This window comes from Pteropus medius, unplaced genomic scaffold (genome assembly GCF_902729225.1).
Source record: "Pteropus medius unplaced genomic scaffold, Ma_sr-lr_union100, whole genome shotgun sequence".
NCBI lineage: Eukaryota > Metazoa > Chordata > Mammalia > Chiroptera > Pteropodidae > Pteropus > Pteropus medius.
Window position 1 is genome coordinate 15357409 of NW_024340699.1, and position 16761 is coordinate 15374169.

A 16761-nucleotide genomic window follows, 5' to 3' on the forward strand; every position below is an offset into this window, starting at 1 on the left:
GGCTCATCCGGCAGACCTGGGCCAGGCGTAGGGACACAGGCTGCAGCCAGGCCTGTGCTCGCCCTGGGACCCGCAGGCCACGGCTCAGGCCCGTGAGCTGCCTCGGGAAGCCTGTCCTCACAGGACACAGCTATTCCTGCCGGGGACGCGCCCTCAGTACACAGACAAGTCCGCGAAGCCCCAGCAGCCCTGGCTTCATTCGCCTTGGCATCTTGGCCCAGGGTGCTGGCCACCCACCCGGGCCACTGGGACCTCGGGCCGTCTTGAGTGAAGGTGCCGCAGCTGCCAGACCCTGCTGGCCACCTCGGGACCAGGCAGAGTGGGGCGGGGGCAGCCCAGGGGTCAGGTGCAGGTCAGGGGCAGGCCTACCTGCCTGACAGCATGCTTTCCCGAGACCCTGGACCCGGGCGGGGGAGGGGCAGGGGGACACCGGCATCGAGCCAGCAAACATGCCTGGGCCCAGCGCAGCTCTGCAGACCCGCAGACTCGGGCCGGTGACCGAAGCAGCCAGCCTCCTCAGCCACAGCTCGGACAGGGCTCCTGCCGGGCAGGGCGGTGTTGAGGACACGGCTGGCAGGTGCAGGCAGCACCCGCTCAGAGCTGGGGTCTGTTTGCAGGAAGAGCCGCCTCCTCTCCCCAGGGATGTGGGCCAGCCGGCCACCCCGGCCGCCACGTCCGGACAGCAGCTCCTCGTGGCCCGGTGCGAGGACCTCCCTGCGCACGTGTGTCCCCAGGCACCCCAGCCTCGCTTTCAACATGGCGGGATCTAAGTTCGGACTCTCGGCTGTAACATTAGCTGCTGGGCTCAGCCGGTGTGTGTGTGTTTTTTCTTTAAACCCCTGTGGAGATTTCGTCCATCCCAGAAAGGCCTGAATCAGATGTCCCGTGGGGCGGTGTTAGCAGAGCCACGTCCCACCCGGCCCCACGCTCTGGACTGTGGGGGCAGGCGGCCCGGTCCCCAGCCAAACTCGCCTTCCTGTCCCGCTGGGCGTAATCGGGGTGGGGGCGGGGGGCGGAGTTTCTCCTTTCACTCACCTGAGGACGAGTTTGCGCCCCAAAATCAAAGAAGAGGAAGAGGGTCTCGGGGCTGCTGGAGGGGACCGGCCACCTCCGACCAGGCCTTGCTTCTCACCCCGTGCTCAGAACAGGGCACATACGACTCCCGGCCGAACCCCGCACTCGGCAGCAGCCCCGCGTCGTGAGCCCAATGCTTTAGCTCCGCGTGAGCCGTGAGCCCGTCCTCCTGGGCCCGTCGGCGAGCTGTCCTCCCCCTCAGGGACCTTGGACAGACAGAGCTAAGCGGCAGTCGACCTTGCACATTTACGAAAACGATCTGTCCCCAAAAGTTTTATTTTCAAAACGTCCCTCCCAGCAGCTAAGAATCTCCCTCCGTCTGCCCCTGGCGAGGCCGTGGAGGCAGGTGCTGCCCCTGGCGGTTTGTCCCTTCCCGCTTTGGGACGCTGTTGTGGGACGCTCGCCCCAGTTGAGAGCCACAGGCCACGGGGCACGAGTTCGGCCACGACCCCTGTGGCATGCGTGGAACCCGGAGCCAGGCTGCTAGTCCTTGTCCCGTTACATAATTCCAGTGATTAACCCTGAGCAGGAAACAGGTAAAACTGTGTGGCAGCTGTCACGGCCCCGCCAAGCAGCAAACTCCTGGAGCGGGTTTTCCCGTCTGCCCTGCCTTTCAGGAACCTCGCCATCCTCGCCGAAGCCGGGGGGCCTGGGTGACTGTCTGAAGCGCGTGCGGTGGGACTTGAGGCCCCGCGTGGGAGGCCGCCCCACGTCAGTGTCTCGGAAGCCGGGGCCCAGCTGGACGAGCGCCCGCCACGCTCCGCTACACCGCGGCTTCCTGGGCTACGCGGTGCTGGGGTCTTAAGCCGGTGGGTTTGGGTGGTTTGTCGCAGCGATAGAGGCCCAGGCCCTGACCTCCCCGTCCCCATGTCACTCTCGGCGGGTCTGCCGGCTCACTGGTGCCTCTGGGGAGCCACGCAGGAGGCCTGGGGACCGAGGAGCTGCACCTCTGCCGCCCGAAGCCCAGCACTACGCACCCTGTGCCTCTTTCCGAAGGGCCCCCCGGTGGCACCGGCGGCTTCAGGCTGCCTGCGTGGGGGGCCCCTCCTCTTCTAGATTTTATCCTGTAGTTTTTCTTAAAAGGCCGCAAGACTGGATACCCCGCAAACCGTACGAGCCCCCCTTGCAGAGGGGGACGGTAGCTGTGACCCGACTCATCACGCCCCAGGCGTTCTGCCGTCGGGACGGAAGTCCCTCTGCCTGGGGCGCTCACGGAGCAGAGACCAGGGCGTTTACCGTAGAAACAGGGTCGCACCGCCGGGAAAACGGCACCCGGGTACGCGCACGAAAGGCTTAAAGCAAAACCTAACAAAATCAGAGAAAAACGGCCGACTCCACAGCCGCAGCTGGAGGTCACGACGGGCTCCAGCCAGCTGCCGAGGACCGACGGACAGAACTGGACGAGAACACGGGACACAGGGTTCGAGGGACACTCCCCGTCCGGACCCCAGGCCACCTGTGTCAGGAACTGTCCCAAGAAAGCGGCCACCTGTTTCACCACCGAGTGACAGCGGGCGGGCCCTGCCCGGCTTCCCACCTGCCGTCACACGCACCCCTGTCCCCCAGCACCGTCCAAACACACAGCGGACCTCGGCACACGCTGAGGTGGCGGCGGCCACCGGAACGTTCACGGAGCTGCCCCGCGCAGTCCTGAGGACCGGAAGGCCGTCGGCACCGCAGGAAGCACCCTCGGGTGGGGGGTGCTGTCAGCAGAAGCGAACCGCTTCACTTCCCTTGGGGCAGGGGAGCCAGCTGTGGGGCTGGGAGCCGAGTTCACAGTGAGTGGAGGCCCCGCCACCCCAGCTGTAAACACTGGAGGGGCTCAGAGGCCAGAGGCTGCAGAGAGCGCGCCCTGCCTCCCGCCACCACGGCTAAGTCCAGGCTGGGCACTGGGAGCAGGTGGGCCGCCCGACGACGACTTTCCTCGGCTTCCCTGGGACCCGCAGCACCCTGGGTGGCCAGCGCCAGGCAGTGGGGTCCTGGGGAAGATGAACATTGGACAGGTGGTGGCTCTGAGCTAACTGTCCTCTGCCTTCAAGTGACAGGGAGAAGAGCCGGCCCGGGACAGTTTGCGCACGCTCAGCCTCTTCCTCAGGGAGGACAGCTTGTCCCCCAGCGCCCTGTGCAGCCCCCCACCATCCCTGCCACGGGCCCGGCCCGGCCCGGGCACCGCAAGGCGCCCCACGAACATCTCCCACCGGGCCTGCGCGTCCACCGCGCCGTCCACGCGGGCCAGCTCCTCCCCCGTCACCTCCCTCTCCAGGGCCCGGATGCACCTCGCCAGCCACCGTCCATGCTCTGTGATGGCCTCCGATGCCACCAAGGACCCCAGCCCACCCCCGGGGTCCAGCTCTGCCGCGAAGGTGTGGGTCCAGGCGTCGGGGGACAGGGGCTCCGAGGGGCTGGTGCCCGGCTCCGAGTCGCTCTCGCAGCACGAGCCCGAGTCTGCGCTGCTTGGCGGCGTGTCCTCCAACGCGGCCAGCTGTCCTGCCTCCTGGCCCGGCAGCGTCCCCGCCACGGCCTGTGTCCAGGCGTGGAGCCTCTGAGAGGGAGACACAAGTGGTATTCTGTCTGCGGTCACTTACCCAGCCAGGGAGCCCCTCACCTAAGGGGACCCCGCTGTCCCCAGCCACTCAGGGCACGTGGCAGGCTCCTGACGCAGAGTCCCCACGAGCACCTCTGAGGACTGGGGCCCGACGCAGGAGCCCAGCGGCCAGGCGAGCAGTAGTCACCGCCAAGTGATACAGAGCTTACAGTGAAATTTTACAATTATATTAAAAGCAAAGGAAATAAACAAGGACAACTCACATCGCGTCCTGCACTTTGCTCCGACCACTGCTCCGGGTTGTCCCCTGTCTGTGTGTCACAGTAACAGACACTGCCCACCCCGGCCCAGCCCCCCCTTTAGTGACAGAGACAGACATCCTGGAACCTCAAACACAACAAGATTCATTTAAAGCTTTTGGCTTAAAACTTTCGGTTTTAAAATTAAGCTGAAGCTATTTGATTGATAGACCTTTGCCTTTATTCAAATGAAAACTTTTTTTAACTCAGTGTTTTCATCCAAAGATGGGCTTAAAGAAAAAATAGACACCATCTGCCTTTGAACTCAGAGTGGAGCAAACCTCCCGTAGGCGAAGGTCTCCCGCAGTGGAGTCGCTGACCGCTCCTGGGCCTGCGGGCAACGCCTCGTGCCGCCAGCAGAGGGCAGCAGGGCCACGCCGGCCGCCCACAGGACCTGCTCTGTCCGTCCAGTGGGTCCCGCCACTGAGGGCCCTGCTCCTCCCCGGGCAGCAGTGAGCCACACGGAGGGGTCGGGGGAGGCCCCTTCAAGGTGAGGCCCCGTGAGTGAGCACCTGGACTGCGTCCTGCCTGGGCCCTGGGCCCTCTCCGCCCCCAGCGCTCCCTGCCATGGGCCCGGCGCCGGGCCAATCCCGGAGAGTGGCTCACGGTGACATGGTGCAGGCCCGTCACTGCGCCTGGAGCTCTGCAGCCCCCGCCCACCACCCGCCTGTCTCCAGACCACAGGGTCCTTGCCACCGGCTCCCTGGAGGCCGCCCAGGACTCAGACTCCCAGTTCCCCACCTGGGGGCGGCTCCAGGCCCAGGGCGCAGCTCACCTTGTACCTGTCCACCAGCTTGAAGCCCAGGATGTGCTGCAGCTTCCGCAGGCAGACGGGACAGAGGTCCAGAGGCCGCCGCAAGGCCTCGTCCAGGCTGAGCACCCCCTGCATGACGCAGCTCAGCCAGCGGCAGCTCCCCAGGCCCAGCAGGTGGCAGAGCTCGTGGCACGTGACCTGAGGGAGCAAGCCCACCACTGTCCTTGTGGCCTTGACCCTGGACACCCAGCATAGCCCCAGGGCATCCGGGCAGTCCCTCCAGGACCCCGACCCTGGGCTGAGGCCCAGTGGCAGGAAGAGAGAGGTCCAAGCACTGACTGCACAGTGCTGGCCGCCCGCCCTGGGCTGCGGGGACGAGGGAGCTGGCGTGGGCGGCTCTGGGAGCCACACTGCACGGGGCTTGAAGTCAGACACGGATTCGAATCCCAGCCCTGCACTGGACAGCCCTGTGACCTCAGCAAAGTCCTTGGTGTCTCTGAAGTGCAGGCTCGTCCTCGTCATGAGGGCTGGACACAGGGCTCCGTGGCTGTCCACTTGTGTCCTTCCATCTGATGCCCGGAGCTCGCCAGCACCCCAGCCCTCCCGCCGTCGTCCTGCCCCCCATGTCCTGCTACCCCCTGCAGCCCCCCGGGACCCCGGCCCCTGCCCACCTTGCAGCACTGGACCGTGCCCAGGGCGCTGAAGCACAGGCTCTGGCCTCTGTCCCACAGGGTGGTCGTGGGGTCATCTGCCGCCGTCCGTGCTGGTGCCAGGTCCAAGGCACTGGGCCCCCCCTGCAGCAGCTCCCCTGAGAACCGGGCGAAGCTGCAGACGCCCACATCTGGGGGAGGCAAAGGGAAGAGGCTCCAGGTGCAGCCTTGGCCCCAGGGGCCCAGGGGCAAGGCCGCCCGTGCTCAGGATGCACAGGTCCTAAAGGCCCAGCTCTGCCACTGTGTCTGCGTGATGGCCTTTGGGCAGAGCCCAGCCTGAGGGGCTGGGACGGGGCTGCGAGCCACGATGGCTATTTGCATGTAGGCGAGTGACAGCCAGGAGGGGCTGGACACCCTGGTGTGCCCGGGGGACGCGCCAGCTCACCCTGCCCGGGGAGGTACGAGCCAAAGGTGAAGCCCCAGGTCTCGTGGGGGTAGAGGTCGCACCGCGTCAGTCCCAGCACGCACAGCGCATCTCCCGGCTTGCTGTCCCTCAGGAAGTTTAGGATGCCACCTGCAGGGGGCGGGAGAGGGAGAGGCAGAGGGACATGAGGGGAGGCTGGGCACCCCTCTCCCAACCCCAGGCCACCGCGGCCACAGGACGGGCCGAGCTGCCTTGGTGTCTGATGGGTGGTCCTGGAGACGCCCATGTCCTATTACCTAGAACCCCAAGTGTGACCCCTCACGCGCCAGAAGGGACGTTGCAGATGGGATGAAAATGCGAAGGTTGTTCTGGGCCCTCCGGGTGGACCCAAAGTGACTGTGTAAGAGGCAGGCCGGGGGTCGGAGCGGCCGGAGGGCGCCACCCTGCCAGCTGTGTGCACGGAGCGTGGGTGAGTGGCTGGGAGATGAGGGACCCCCGAGGATGCAGCGACGTGAACCCAGGGGAGGAGAGGGGAGCGGGGGGCCAGAGAAGGCGGGGACGTGGGGGGTGCCCGGCGGGCCCGAGGCCGTGAGGGCACCGGACAGACGCGCGGGGACCCAAGGACGGTTTACAGGGAGAGGCTTGGACCCCGGTGGGGACGGCGGCCGGTGACAAGGCCCAGGCCACACCCTCTGCAGCACAGTCAGAGCTGAATGTGCAACGAAATGTCCAGTTTTACTAATTTTAAAGCAAAATCGACAGATCGAGTTGATTTTAATAATACTTCACTTAACCTAACACGGCCAAATTAATATTTTAACGTGTAATCGAATGTTTAAAAATTAAAAGCTCGTTTACACTGCTTTTCATACGGACTCTTCATCCCCGTGTGCTTCCCGCACTAGCACAATCCCGCCTCAGACCAGCCGCGTCTTATGTGTTCGGCGGCTTCGCGTGGCCCGTGGCTGCTGTCCTGGACAGCACGGGTCTAGGGTGTGACCTTGGAAATGAGTGGCCGAGGTCTTTAGCTCTGAGAGGCCAAGGAATTTTAGCTCTGGAGGTGACAGTGATGGTGATGATGGTTATAGTGTGGCTTGTGCCCCCTAAAACGCAGGTTGGAGTCCTAACCCTTGACACTCAAAATGTGACCTTATCGACCGTCTTTGCAGAGTGATCGAGCTAAGATAAGGTCACTAGAGCGGGCGTAATCCAACGTGCCTGGTGTCCTTAGGAGCAGGGACACCGACACACAGGGAAGCAACGATGTGGCCACGGGGGGCAGGGAGCTACAAGCCAGGGAACCCCCAGGATGGCCGGCCACCACCGGAAGCTGGAAGGGGCAGGAAGGAGTGTCCCCTGAAAACTAGACCCGCCGTCCCACTGAAAGAGCCCGAACAAGCCAAGTGGAGCACAGGAACCGCTTCCAAATGCGTGTAAGATGGGGGAGCAGCTGGCTACGGGGGACAGCGAGGAAGTCGGGGGGCTGGCAAGCTCTTCTACACCCGGTCCTGGTGATGGCTGCGATGTGTTTGTCGAGACTCACGGAAATGTTACACTCAAAAGGAAGAATCTGTCTACAGTAAACAACGGCTCAACAAACACGACTGAAAATGTCAGAGACCTAACCACAGGACAGAAGCAGGGAGGGACCCCGAGCCCACAGATGCGGCCGAGCTGGTTCTGAGACGGGGGAGGGGGAGGGGGAGGCCCGCCCTGGCGACACCCCCCGTCCTGTGGCTGCTGCCCCCACAGGCGCGCCTTGGGTGGGATGCGGCCCGCACATTGGGGGGCCCAGGAGAGCCCCGTCTGTGTCCCGGACAGCACCCTGGGGAAAAGTAAAACCCTCTCTGGAGAAAAGTCCATCGCCTCAGGCCACAGCTCCTCTGAAGTTAAACAGTAAGACGTTAACGATCCGGCTAACGATCGAGCGTGAGACGCAGGACGGGGCGCAGGACGGGGCGCAGGACGGGGCGCGATGATGCGCTCGGAGCGGCAGACGCCCCAGCGGCCACGCGGCGCCCGATGGGACTCGCGCGACGCGGGGCGTCAGAAGCGTGCGCGGCTCAGAGGCCTGACTGCCGTCTGAGCGGGGGGGCTGGCAGCGTGAAAAGGCGACACGGCTAATTTGAAAAAGAACTGGAAGAACCGGAAAACGCGACATCGGAGGCCAGAGACGCTCCGTGCGGCGCAGCCGCGGACAGACGCGGCCGGAGAGAGTTCGCGGAGCGGGGGCCGGGAGTCGGGCGGGGATGCGACATGGAGGAGACGAGGACGGGACGGGCGACCGGCCGGAGCACCCACCGGAGGCCCAGCCGGGGAGAGGCAGAGTCTGAAGACACAGCGGCTGGGGATTCCCACTGCTCACGAAGTCCCACGTCAGTCCACTCGCTCCGGACCCGCCTCAGCCAGACGAAGCCCCCCAGCCTGCTCTGGGACCTCCCCAAACGCGAGTCTCGGTCTCCTGCACATCTGAGCACCCGGTTCGCCTGTGCCTCAGTCCACCTCGCCCTGTCCAGCTGCCCGTGACCCCGAGGGGTGAAGGGCTTCGTGAAGACGGAGCCTGGGGAGACGCCTTAGAAGGCCTGGCCGGGGCCCGCGTCAGCCCGCACGTGGCTCACAGCGCCCCGCGGACCCCGGCTGCACGGTGGAGCCGGTGCACGCGTCTGAGCAGGGAGGGGACGCCCGCCTCGGTTCCCCTTCCAAACAGCTGGGAGACAGGTGTTTCCCACCGAAAGGGGGCAGGGGGTACACTCCGCCCTTCTCCCGGGACCCCCCACCCCTCGTGCCCTTGGGAGGGGGCCTCCCCCGGGGCTGGGGGCTGCGCCGCGCTCACTCACCCGTGTGGAGCTGCGGCCCAGCGCAGTCCCTACTGGGACGTGACAAGCAGGGGATGGACGCGGCCGCCACCGAGGGCAGGCGCCGGACCTGCAGGCCCAGGAAGAAGGCCTCCGCGTAGCTCTGCAGGGCGTCCAGCAGGGCGTCGTCCCCCGGGCCCTCGCTCAGACCTGGGGGCAGAGGAGCACGTGAGTCCCACTGGCCCTGCCACCGCCTCCGAGCCGCCGACCTGAACCCGGGACCGCCCGCCAGCGGACCGGGCTGACGTGGACCCGCCTGCACAGGGTGGAGACTCAGGCATGAGGGACATGGCAGGCGCGTCGTTTCCAAAAGGGCCAGAAAAGGAGGAAAATGGAGGAAACGTCCACGCGCAGATGAAGGAGCGGTCACCGCAGTCGCTGTCTGACAGGTGGGGAGCGGGGCGTCGGGCCCTGAGTCCCCGCGGCTGACCCGCTGGGGGCAGGTGCCAGGGCATAGGGACAGCGGAAGAGGGTGGGCGGGCTGAGCCAGGGCAGCGAGGACCGTGGGAGGGAGCACAACCATGTCACCCTTCAGAAAGACAGAGGGACGGAAGGACACAACCATGTCGCTCTTTAGAAAGACCTCCAGGGCGGAAGCCAGGAGGTCTGTGAGCAGGCGGCCACAGTGACCCGGGGCCTCCCCGGACCGGAACCAGAACCTGCACTTCAACGAGCTGAACAGTCGGGCGGGACATGGAGCACCTGGTTGGCCAGGGCAGTTGGGAGGCAGATCTGCAGGCCCAGACAGCAGAGTGGCTGTGGGCTGACGGTGACAGGGACGTCAGCGGGCCCGTCCCGGGGAGCGGACGGCCGTGGGCAGTGGGGCTGGGGCTGAGCCGTGCGAGACAGAGCTGGTGGACCCTGGCCCATCAGACACACTGAGGGGGCAGCACGACACTCTGCACTGCTCCGCTCAGCTCAGGCCCTCCATCCTCTCCAAAGCCAGGTGCCACATCTGTCCCGCGTGCCCCGCCGGCCTGGCTGGGCGACCTGCCCCTGGTCGGAGAGAGGCCCAGGGGCCAGGGCCTTCTGGACAGTATCAGAGTGGAGTTGAGTGGGCGGAGGGCCCAGGGCTCCCTGTGCCCAACCCCACCCCGCCCACCACATTTCAGTCCTGCCTGGGCCGGGGTACAGACACCCCCGTGTGCTTGATTCAGGCCCTCGTCCCCACAGCAGGGTCCTGCTGGCTCCGTGACACTGCGCCCCCCACGGTGGTCACCCAGCTGCCGGCCCTGTGGGGTTTGCCCCCAGCCCTCTGGGAGGCAGGGCGCGTGCCCCGACCCGTACCGATCGGCTGCAGGTAGATGTGCTTGCGGCCCCGGCCCTGCCTCCTGGCCACCTGGGCCGCGTGGAAGGTCTCGAAGTCCTCGGGAGCCTCGGGGCGGCTGAGCAGCCAGTCGAAAGCCGTGTGGATGAGCAGCGTGCGGAAGAGGCTCCTCTGGGGGCTGTAGGCCTCGGCCAGGAAGAGCCGCTCAGCCGGGGAGAAGGTGGACGCATAGAGCCGCTGCAGGGCTGGGTCCACGGACACCAGGGCATCCTTCAGGGCCCGGGGCCCGAAGCTGAACTCCTGGGCCAGCCGGCACTGCAGCATGGCGGGCCCGGCCGCTCGGGGGGCCTGCAGCCGCCCATGAACCACTCAGGGGGCAGGGGCGGCCACGATCTCCTCCAGAACCTTCCCAAGGGCCGATCTGAGCGGCTGCCCAGGGCCTGGCGCTGGACCTTCTCGGCAACAGCGAGGGGTGGCCTGGACAGCTCCCAGGCCGTTGGCACCCTGCGGGAGGACACGCACTGCTGAGCACGCAGGACTGTCCTCAGGGAACACACGGGGGACAGATGCTGTCAGAGGCAGCCCAGGACCAAACTGCCACCTGGCAGGGCAGAAGGACGCTCTCATATCCTCCTTCATCAGCACCCTAAATCTGGCAAGGCCACGAGCCCTGCGGGACCCCACACAGGGTCCCACAGGCCCGGGGAATACAGCAACCTCAACGCCCGACCCCCACGACTCTGCCCCAGCCCCAGAAGGGAGACCACCCACCTTGTGCCCAGCCCTGCACGGTCAGAGGGCCCCCCGGGACCACCGAGTGCTGCACCCCAGATCCCAGCCATGAGTTTTCCTGGCAGAGGCCCAAGTGCCCAAGGGAGGAGGCCACGGTCCCCGAGTCCCCACGGCCAGGGTCCGGGCGCACGAACATGGGGAGGAAGGCAGCTCCCTCAGCACCAGACAGTTCCGTGGGCGCAGACGCGCGCCGGGCACATGTGCCAGCCGCCGAAAGCTACGCGTGGGGAGACGCGGCAGAGCAATGAAGGGCCTTTGACTGCTGGGATGGGCCGGGCAGGAGCCGCCAGGCGGGGACAGACGGCTGGGAGCACAGTGACAAAGTCACTTTACAAACCAGAGTTCTTCGGAATCGCAAGCAGGGACTGGCACATTGCATGGGCCAGAAACGCCCTGAGGAGCTGCCAGTGACTGGCCAGCTGTGGGCCCCAAAGACACACGGGCAGCTGGGGTCCAGGGCCGGGGGGCACACAGACACACACACACATATAACAGAGAGGGAAATTGGGTACATGTATGTGATTTATCAATTTTCTTCTGGAAAATTATGTGGACGTAAACCTTTCCAGGGGATTTTATGCACACGTATAAGCACGTACATACACGTATCTTTCCGGAATTAAGAGCTGGCTTTGAGGGGGCGGAGGGGGGGAGACGGAATGCAGAGACCCCTCCCGACACAGACAGCTGTGTTTTCCTTCTGCATCTATGTTTTACAGACACATGTGCGATCCTATATCCTCTCGACTTAGTATGTTACGAGCATTTTTCCAAATCCTTACTCTGTAGAACAATGCCATTTTTAACAGCACCTCCCAAACCCCGCAAGGGACATCTGTGCACACGAGCCTGTGTCCAGCTCCTCGGGACAGGCTCCCAGGGGGAGCGACACCACGTGCAGACGCTCACCGCACCTCGACGGCATCAGCACCTGCACGGTTCACAGCCTGTGGCTCTCGGCAGTCACAGCAAACAAAAACAGTCACCCAGGGTGCCGACCAACCACATCTCAGGCAGGCCTCATCGCCGGCATGCCCGGAGTGGGTACAGCAACCCCTTTCCCAAGGGGCCAACAAGCATCGACTTCCTTGAGATGCGGATCTGAGCAGACTGTGGGGAGGGAGGGGACTGCCCGGGTGCCGGCACTTGGGCCTCACTGGCGCTGAGCTGAGCGAGGTGGGGACAGTGCCTGAGCTGGGCATGCGGGTTGCCAGCTGGCCTCTGGGAAGCTGGCTCCCCGCAACGGGCGGCCGTCGTGGGCCAGGGGTTGGATCCCCCGCCTTCTGTGCCTGGCACTGGACCGAGCACAGTAGATGTCCAGCCCCGTCCGGCTTCAGCCCTACGCCCAGAGCTGCCTGGGGCCCCTGCCACCACGTGCACCTCAGCAGCCTACCTCTGTGTCTGGGTGCCAGTCACATGTCCCCCTTAGACACCCGTGGCTCCCCCCCAGACCTTCCACCACGCCAAGCTGGAGCGGGAGGCTTTATCACTTCTAAATTATTCCGTGGTGTCACAGCCACCTGGGAATTATTCTTCCTGTAATTGGGAGTGACCTATAAATTGTTTGCCTGGAGCATCCCAGAGGCTTCTAGACACCCAGGAGGGACTGTGTCACAGCTTTCCAACGGATATGAACACAGGACAGACTGACCCCCGCAGGCAGCATGAACCAGCTTGGTGACATCCCTCCTCCCAGGCCCACTGCCCCATAAACCCCAAGATAACTTTAACCCATCACCTTGTCTGAACTCTCAACTAGCTGAAACAAAGCCACCAGTGTTCACTGACCTTAGCCAAGGGGACAGGCTTGGGCGGGGCACACGCCCAGGTTACACAGTGCACCGGGATTCAGAGACAGTTCTCCCGATGCCCACTCCAGGGCCCCTTGCCGCAGCCCAATTTGCAGGAGCTTCTCCCATCCCGAAGGGTCTTCCTGCCGGCATCCATGGCCCCTGGTGCCCACAGACCCGCTCAGGGGTTCCACTGCCAGCCAACACGTCTAACCCAGGCAAAGCCTCGAGAAATGGAAAATGCCTCTTACCACAAGTTCAAGGGCCCTGCCACGTCTGTCCCAGGTGTGACCTGGACCCAAACTGTTAAGCCTCAGGCTCATCCCAGCCGTTCGAAGAGGACCAGGTCAGCCGGCGTGGGAAGGGCCGCAGCTCCTCCAGGGGCCCGAGGCTCGTGCAGGGGACCTGACGAGGACGCACGCTGAGGGCCGCAGCAGCTGTGCGAAGGTGGCGGGAGCCAGTGCCGCGGGGCTCGTGCTTCGGTCCCAGGGCCCCTAGAGTCACACTGTCCCGGACCCCCAGGAGCTCGTCCGGGTGTGCTCTGTCGACACTCACTGTCTGAGCTTACAACCGAGAAACCCAGGACCCAAAGCCCCGCCTCCGCCGGCTTCGCACGCGCGCAGAACTGTGGTGTGGCCGGGTTTACCTCGGCAGCTTGCTAAGTGGTTTGGACCTCACGGGTCCCCTGCAGGGTCCCCAGAACACACTCTGAGAACCGCTGTTTCCTCTCTGAAGCCTCCTCCCTGAGACGGCTGTCGGCACACCCACGTGGGGGGCACACGTGTGCCTGGAGCATCCACGTAGGGACACTGACCCACAGAACCCCACGGCGCCCTGCCCCGGCCCAGGGCCTCTGGCCGGCAGCCACCTGAGGAGCCCCGAGAACCCGGAGCGGGCGGCCACGTGCACTGCTGACCGGCACAGGCTGGCGGGACAGCAGCACACGAGGCTCCAGGCTGGGCACCAGGGTGCGTGTGCCCCTCTGTCCTTCCACGTAGGTCCTGCTGCCCAGACGGCACTGCCTCTCAAAACCCCCACGTGGCCACATTTGTGTTCCTGGGTCACCCCTGCCTGACGCTTCCATCCTGCAAGGGCATTTTTGCACAAGGCCACTCGTCACGCAGAAGCTGGATGTGGGCAAAGGCCAGCCGCGTCCCAGCGACCCGGTGCCATGGGACGTGGCACAGTCAGAGCCGGACACGCCCCACCCCCTCCACTACCTGCCAACCCGTTATTCTTGGGAATACTTGATGCTCGGGCAAGAGAACCTCCAAAATCCAGGCCTCTGGCTGCCCTTCGGGCTCCGCCACCGCCTGTCACAGCCCTCTGCATCTGCTGGGACACCTGCCATGCACCTGAGCCCCACCTGCATCGGCTCTCCACGCCTCACAGCCCAGTGATGCTCCAGGTGCTACTGCAGTCTCCATGTCTCAGATGGGGAAACCGAGGCCCTGGTCACACAGCTGGGCAGCAGCGGCCCCCATTTCAGAGCCATGCCTCGTACTGGAGCCCCAACTCTTAATGGGTTCCAGAAGCAGAGAGAGTTGAACGGGCAGCACGGGAGGGGAGGCCCCCTGCCCTGTTAACACTGGCCACCGCCGGGCCTTTCGGCCAGCGTCCCTCCCTCTGGGGAGCCTGCGTCCTCCCCTCTCGGCCTCTGGCCATGTCCTCTGGGAGGGCCTGCCAGCTGACAGGCCAGGTGACCGAGGGCGGGCTCTCCCCCATCTGCCTGGACGGGTGCCCCAGCCCTCATGCGAGAAAGCGCACTCTGCTTGTCATTCCGAGGACGCTTCGCAAAACCGCCCAGCAGCTGCATCGAGCTATTCATTAGCTGTCGGCCGGAACCTTCCAGGCGCCCAGAGCAGCCCCACGCAGAGAGAGCTGTCCAGGGCTTGGGCTTCACACTCAGAAGCGTCTCACTTGCTAGGGGGGGACCCGGGGCTCAGAAGCAGGGGTGCAGGGCCGGCTCCCACCCCTGGCTGCCCATTGAGGCTGCTCTCACCCGTGAGCCCCCAGCTCCACTCCTGACACTGTTTCCTTCCCTGTGACAGAGGCGAGGAAGGACCCCCTTCTGTCCCCCTTCGGAGGCCCCTCCCAACAGGCCCGGGCTGGGCAGGAGCCCCAGTTAGGGGTCACCCCGGTAAGGGCGCCCAGGCCAGGACACTCCTTCCTGCGCCCTGCCTGGGCCCTCCCGCCGCCAGGAGAGCCAACGGCGCCCATGTCGCCCCGCCCTGGGGAGCCGACGACGGCCAGAGGGGTCGCCGAGCCTCTTCGCCGCTCTGGGCTCCCCTGTCGGGCCCGCCTGCCCGCTGCGGGGTCGCAGACCCAGAGGCCCCAACCGCGGCGCAGAGCACGGCGCTGCACCGGCCCCAACTCCGCACGGGCGCCCCGAGTCCCCGTCCGCCCCGCGCAGGGGCGCGCCCGCCGCCACCCGCGCGTCCCGCCGGACACTGCGCGCTGGGCCGGGGGTGCCGGCGCTGCCCCCCACCGAGGCGCGGCGGGCTCCTCTCGCGCCCTGCGCTCCCCGCGGCGCCCCCACCTCGCAGCCCGGACCGTCCTGGCGCCCCCGAGCTCCCGTCAGCAAGTGGCCCTCGCCCCCTACCCCACTCCCGTCCCTGCTGCGCCCCCAGCCCTCCCCGCAGCGCCCCTACCTCGCAGCCCCACGAGCCCGCAGAGGCAGCGCGGGCGCTTGGCGTGGGCCGCGAAAATCGAAGAGGTCCCGGCGTGACGTCAGCACAGAGGGGCAGGGACCGAGGCGGGACCAGGCGGGACGTGTGGGGCCACCGGGCAGGAGATGAGGGCCAGCTCGCTGCGGGGGCCGCACCCGGCCTGCGCTCCCACCCAGCGCCGCGCAGGGCCACCGTGGGCAGCGTGCTGGCAGCAGCCCCTGGTCCCCAAGTGCGGCTTACAGCCCCTGACCTCTGGGTGCAGAGCAGGCTGGGACACACCTGACGCTCCAGAAATGCCTGAGGAGGGTGGGGGTGGGGCCTGAGATCTTAGAGCCCAGCAGGTGAGAGCAGTGAAGCCCAGCGCACAGGGCGGCCCCAGGTGAGGGAGGCCAGCCAGGCAGGCCCTGGCGTCAGGGTCACCCCAGTAATGACAGGGTGCAGCTCCAACTTCAACCCATGACAAGCAGCCCGGCCCGTCATCACTGCCCCTAGGGACTTCCTTTCATCTGGGGACAGCTGTTAGAATGTAACCACCCTGTTTTCAGACCTTCTTACGCCAGCTCCATATACTAAATGCTTTACACGCTCAGCCTCGCACTCAACTGGGAGATGACTTGGCCTTTCCGTCTCGACACCCTCACCAGCAGCCCCAGCAGGGGGCCCTGAGCCCTTGTCTACTAGACCAGGTGTCAGGTAGGGACCAGGGACAAGCACTGTGGAGGGGGCAGGGCAGGAAGGACATGGGGACCCAAAGGGAGAAGCTGCCTTTGGACTTGGCGTTGGGGGATGCGGGGTCTCCTTGGACGGAGCTCTGTGGGGAGGATTCAGGGTCAGCGGCTGGTCACACGGCGGCCCAGGGAGCAGCAGTGGTAGCTCAGGAGTGCAGAGGGGGTTGGGCTAGGATTGGGGAGGGGCTAGGGCAGGGGCTGTGGAGGGCTGGGGGTGCACAGCAAACCACACACCAAATGGAGCACCCCGTTAAATAGAGGGGGACCGGTTCTCCTGGGTGGGCGGCACCCTGCTGTGCCCTCGGTAGAGCTGGATGTGGGCCCCCTGCCACCCCTGGGGCCTCCCCGCAGCTGGGAGGGACCCTGATGGACAGCTCTGGCACTGTGTCCCCACAGGATGAGGCATGGGGCCGAGAGGCTCCCTTCTGGGGTTGGGGCTTCGGGCCCCTGCACTGGGACCTGCTCCTACCTGGGAGGGCTGTGTTCCCTCCCAGGACCCCCCAGCCCCTCCCCACCAGGCCCACCAGGCCCCCTTCCTGAGCGCTGACTTCCCAGGCCCTGAGCTCCCTGCAGCTGGGCTGGGCCCCCGGGAAGCACAAGACGAAGGAAGACGACTCAGCACTACTGAGGAGTGGCTGGAGCACGGGCAGGTCCCAGTCCCCTCCCCGAAGGTGGGCAGGGCGTGGGGCCCGCTTCCCAGACGGAGGTGTTAATTCAAGCAGCTGCTATTCTGAGTCTCGGCTCTGCACCCAGGAAGCACAGTGAACAGGTCAGGGAACAGGCGCCGGGCGCAGTCCCCAAGGTCACCTGTGTGGCCAGGAGGAGTCTCCGCCCCCCAGGGGTGCTCCCCCTGCGCCTTTGGGAGGCCCAGAGCCCACCCCTGGCAGTCCAGCAGAGGGCTGCTGCCAGCTCCC

The 16761-nt window shown here is 65.6% G+C and overlaps 1 protein-coding gene across 1 annotated transcript; it reads right to left on the reverse strand.

Moving 5' to 3' along the window:
- Nucleotides 1-438: 438 nt before the first annotated feature.
- AMZ1 (archaelysin family metallopeptidase 1) lies at nt 439-16539 on the reverse strand. The gene is made up of 7 exons (XM_039878967.1): nt 15102-16539; nt 9889-10372; nt 8584-8751; nt 5768-5896; nt 5344-5513; nt 4694-4870; nt 439-3616 (listed from the first exon to the last, which is right to left on the reverse strand). The coding sequence occupies exons 2-7, from the start codon at nt 10190-10192 to the stop codon at nt 3092-3094; spliced, it is 1473 nt and encodes a 490-aa protein (XP_039734901.1). The 5' UTR covers nt 10193-10372; nt 15102-16539; the 3' UTR covers nt 439-3091.
- Between the last annotated feature and the right edge of the window lie 222 nt (nt 16540-16761).

Coding starts and splice junctions, on each gene's coding strand:
- AMZ1 (XM_039878967.1), bottom strand. CDS start 10,192: ATGCTGCAGTGCCGGCTGGCCCAGGAGTTCAGCTTCGGGCCCCGGGCC. Junction 5,897..8,583: donor TGGGCCGCAGCTCCACACGG/GTGAGTGAGCGC, acceptor CGCCCCCTGCAG/GTGGCATCCTAAACTTCCTG. Junction 4,871..5,343: donor GCACGGTCCAGTGCTGCAAG/GTGGGCAGGGGC, acceptor TTGCTCCCTCAG/GTCACGTGCCACGAGCTCTG.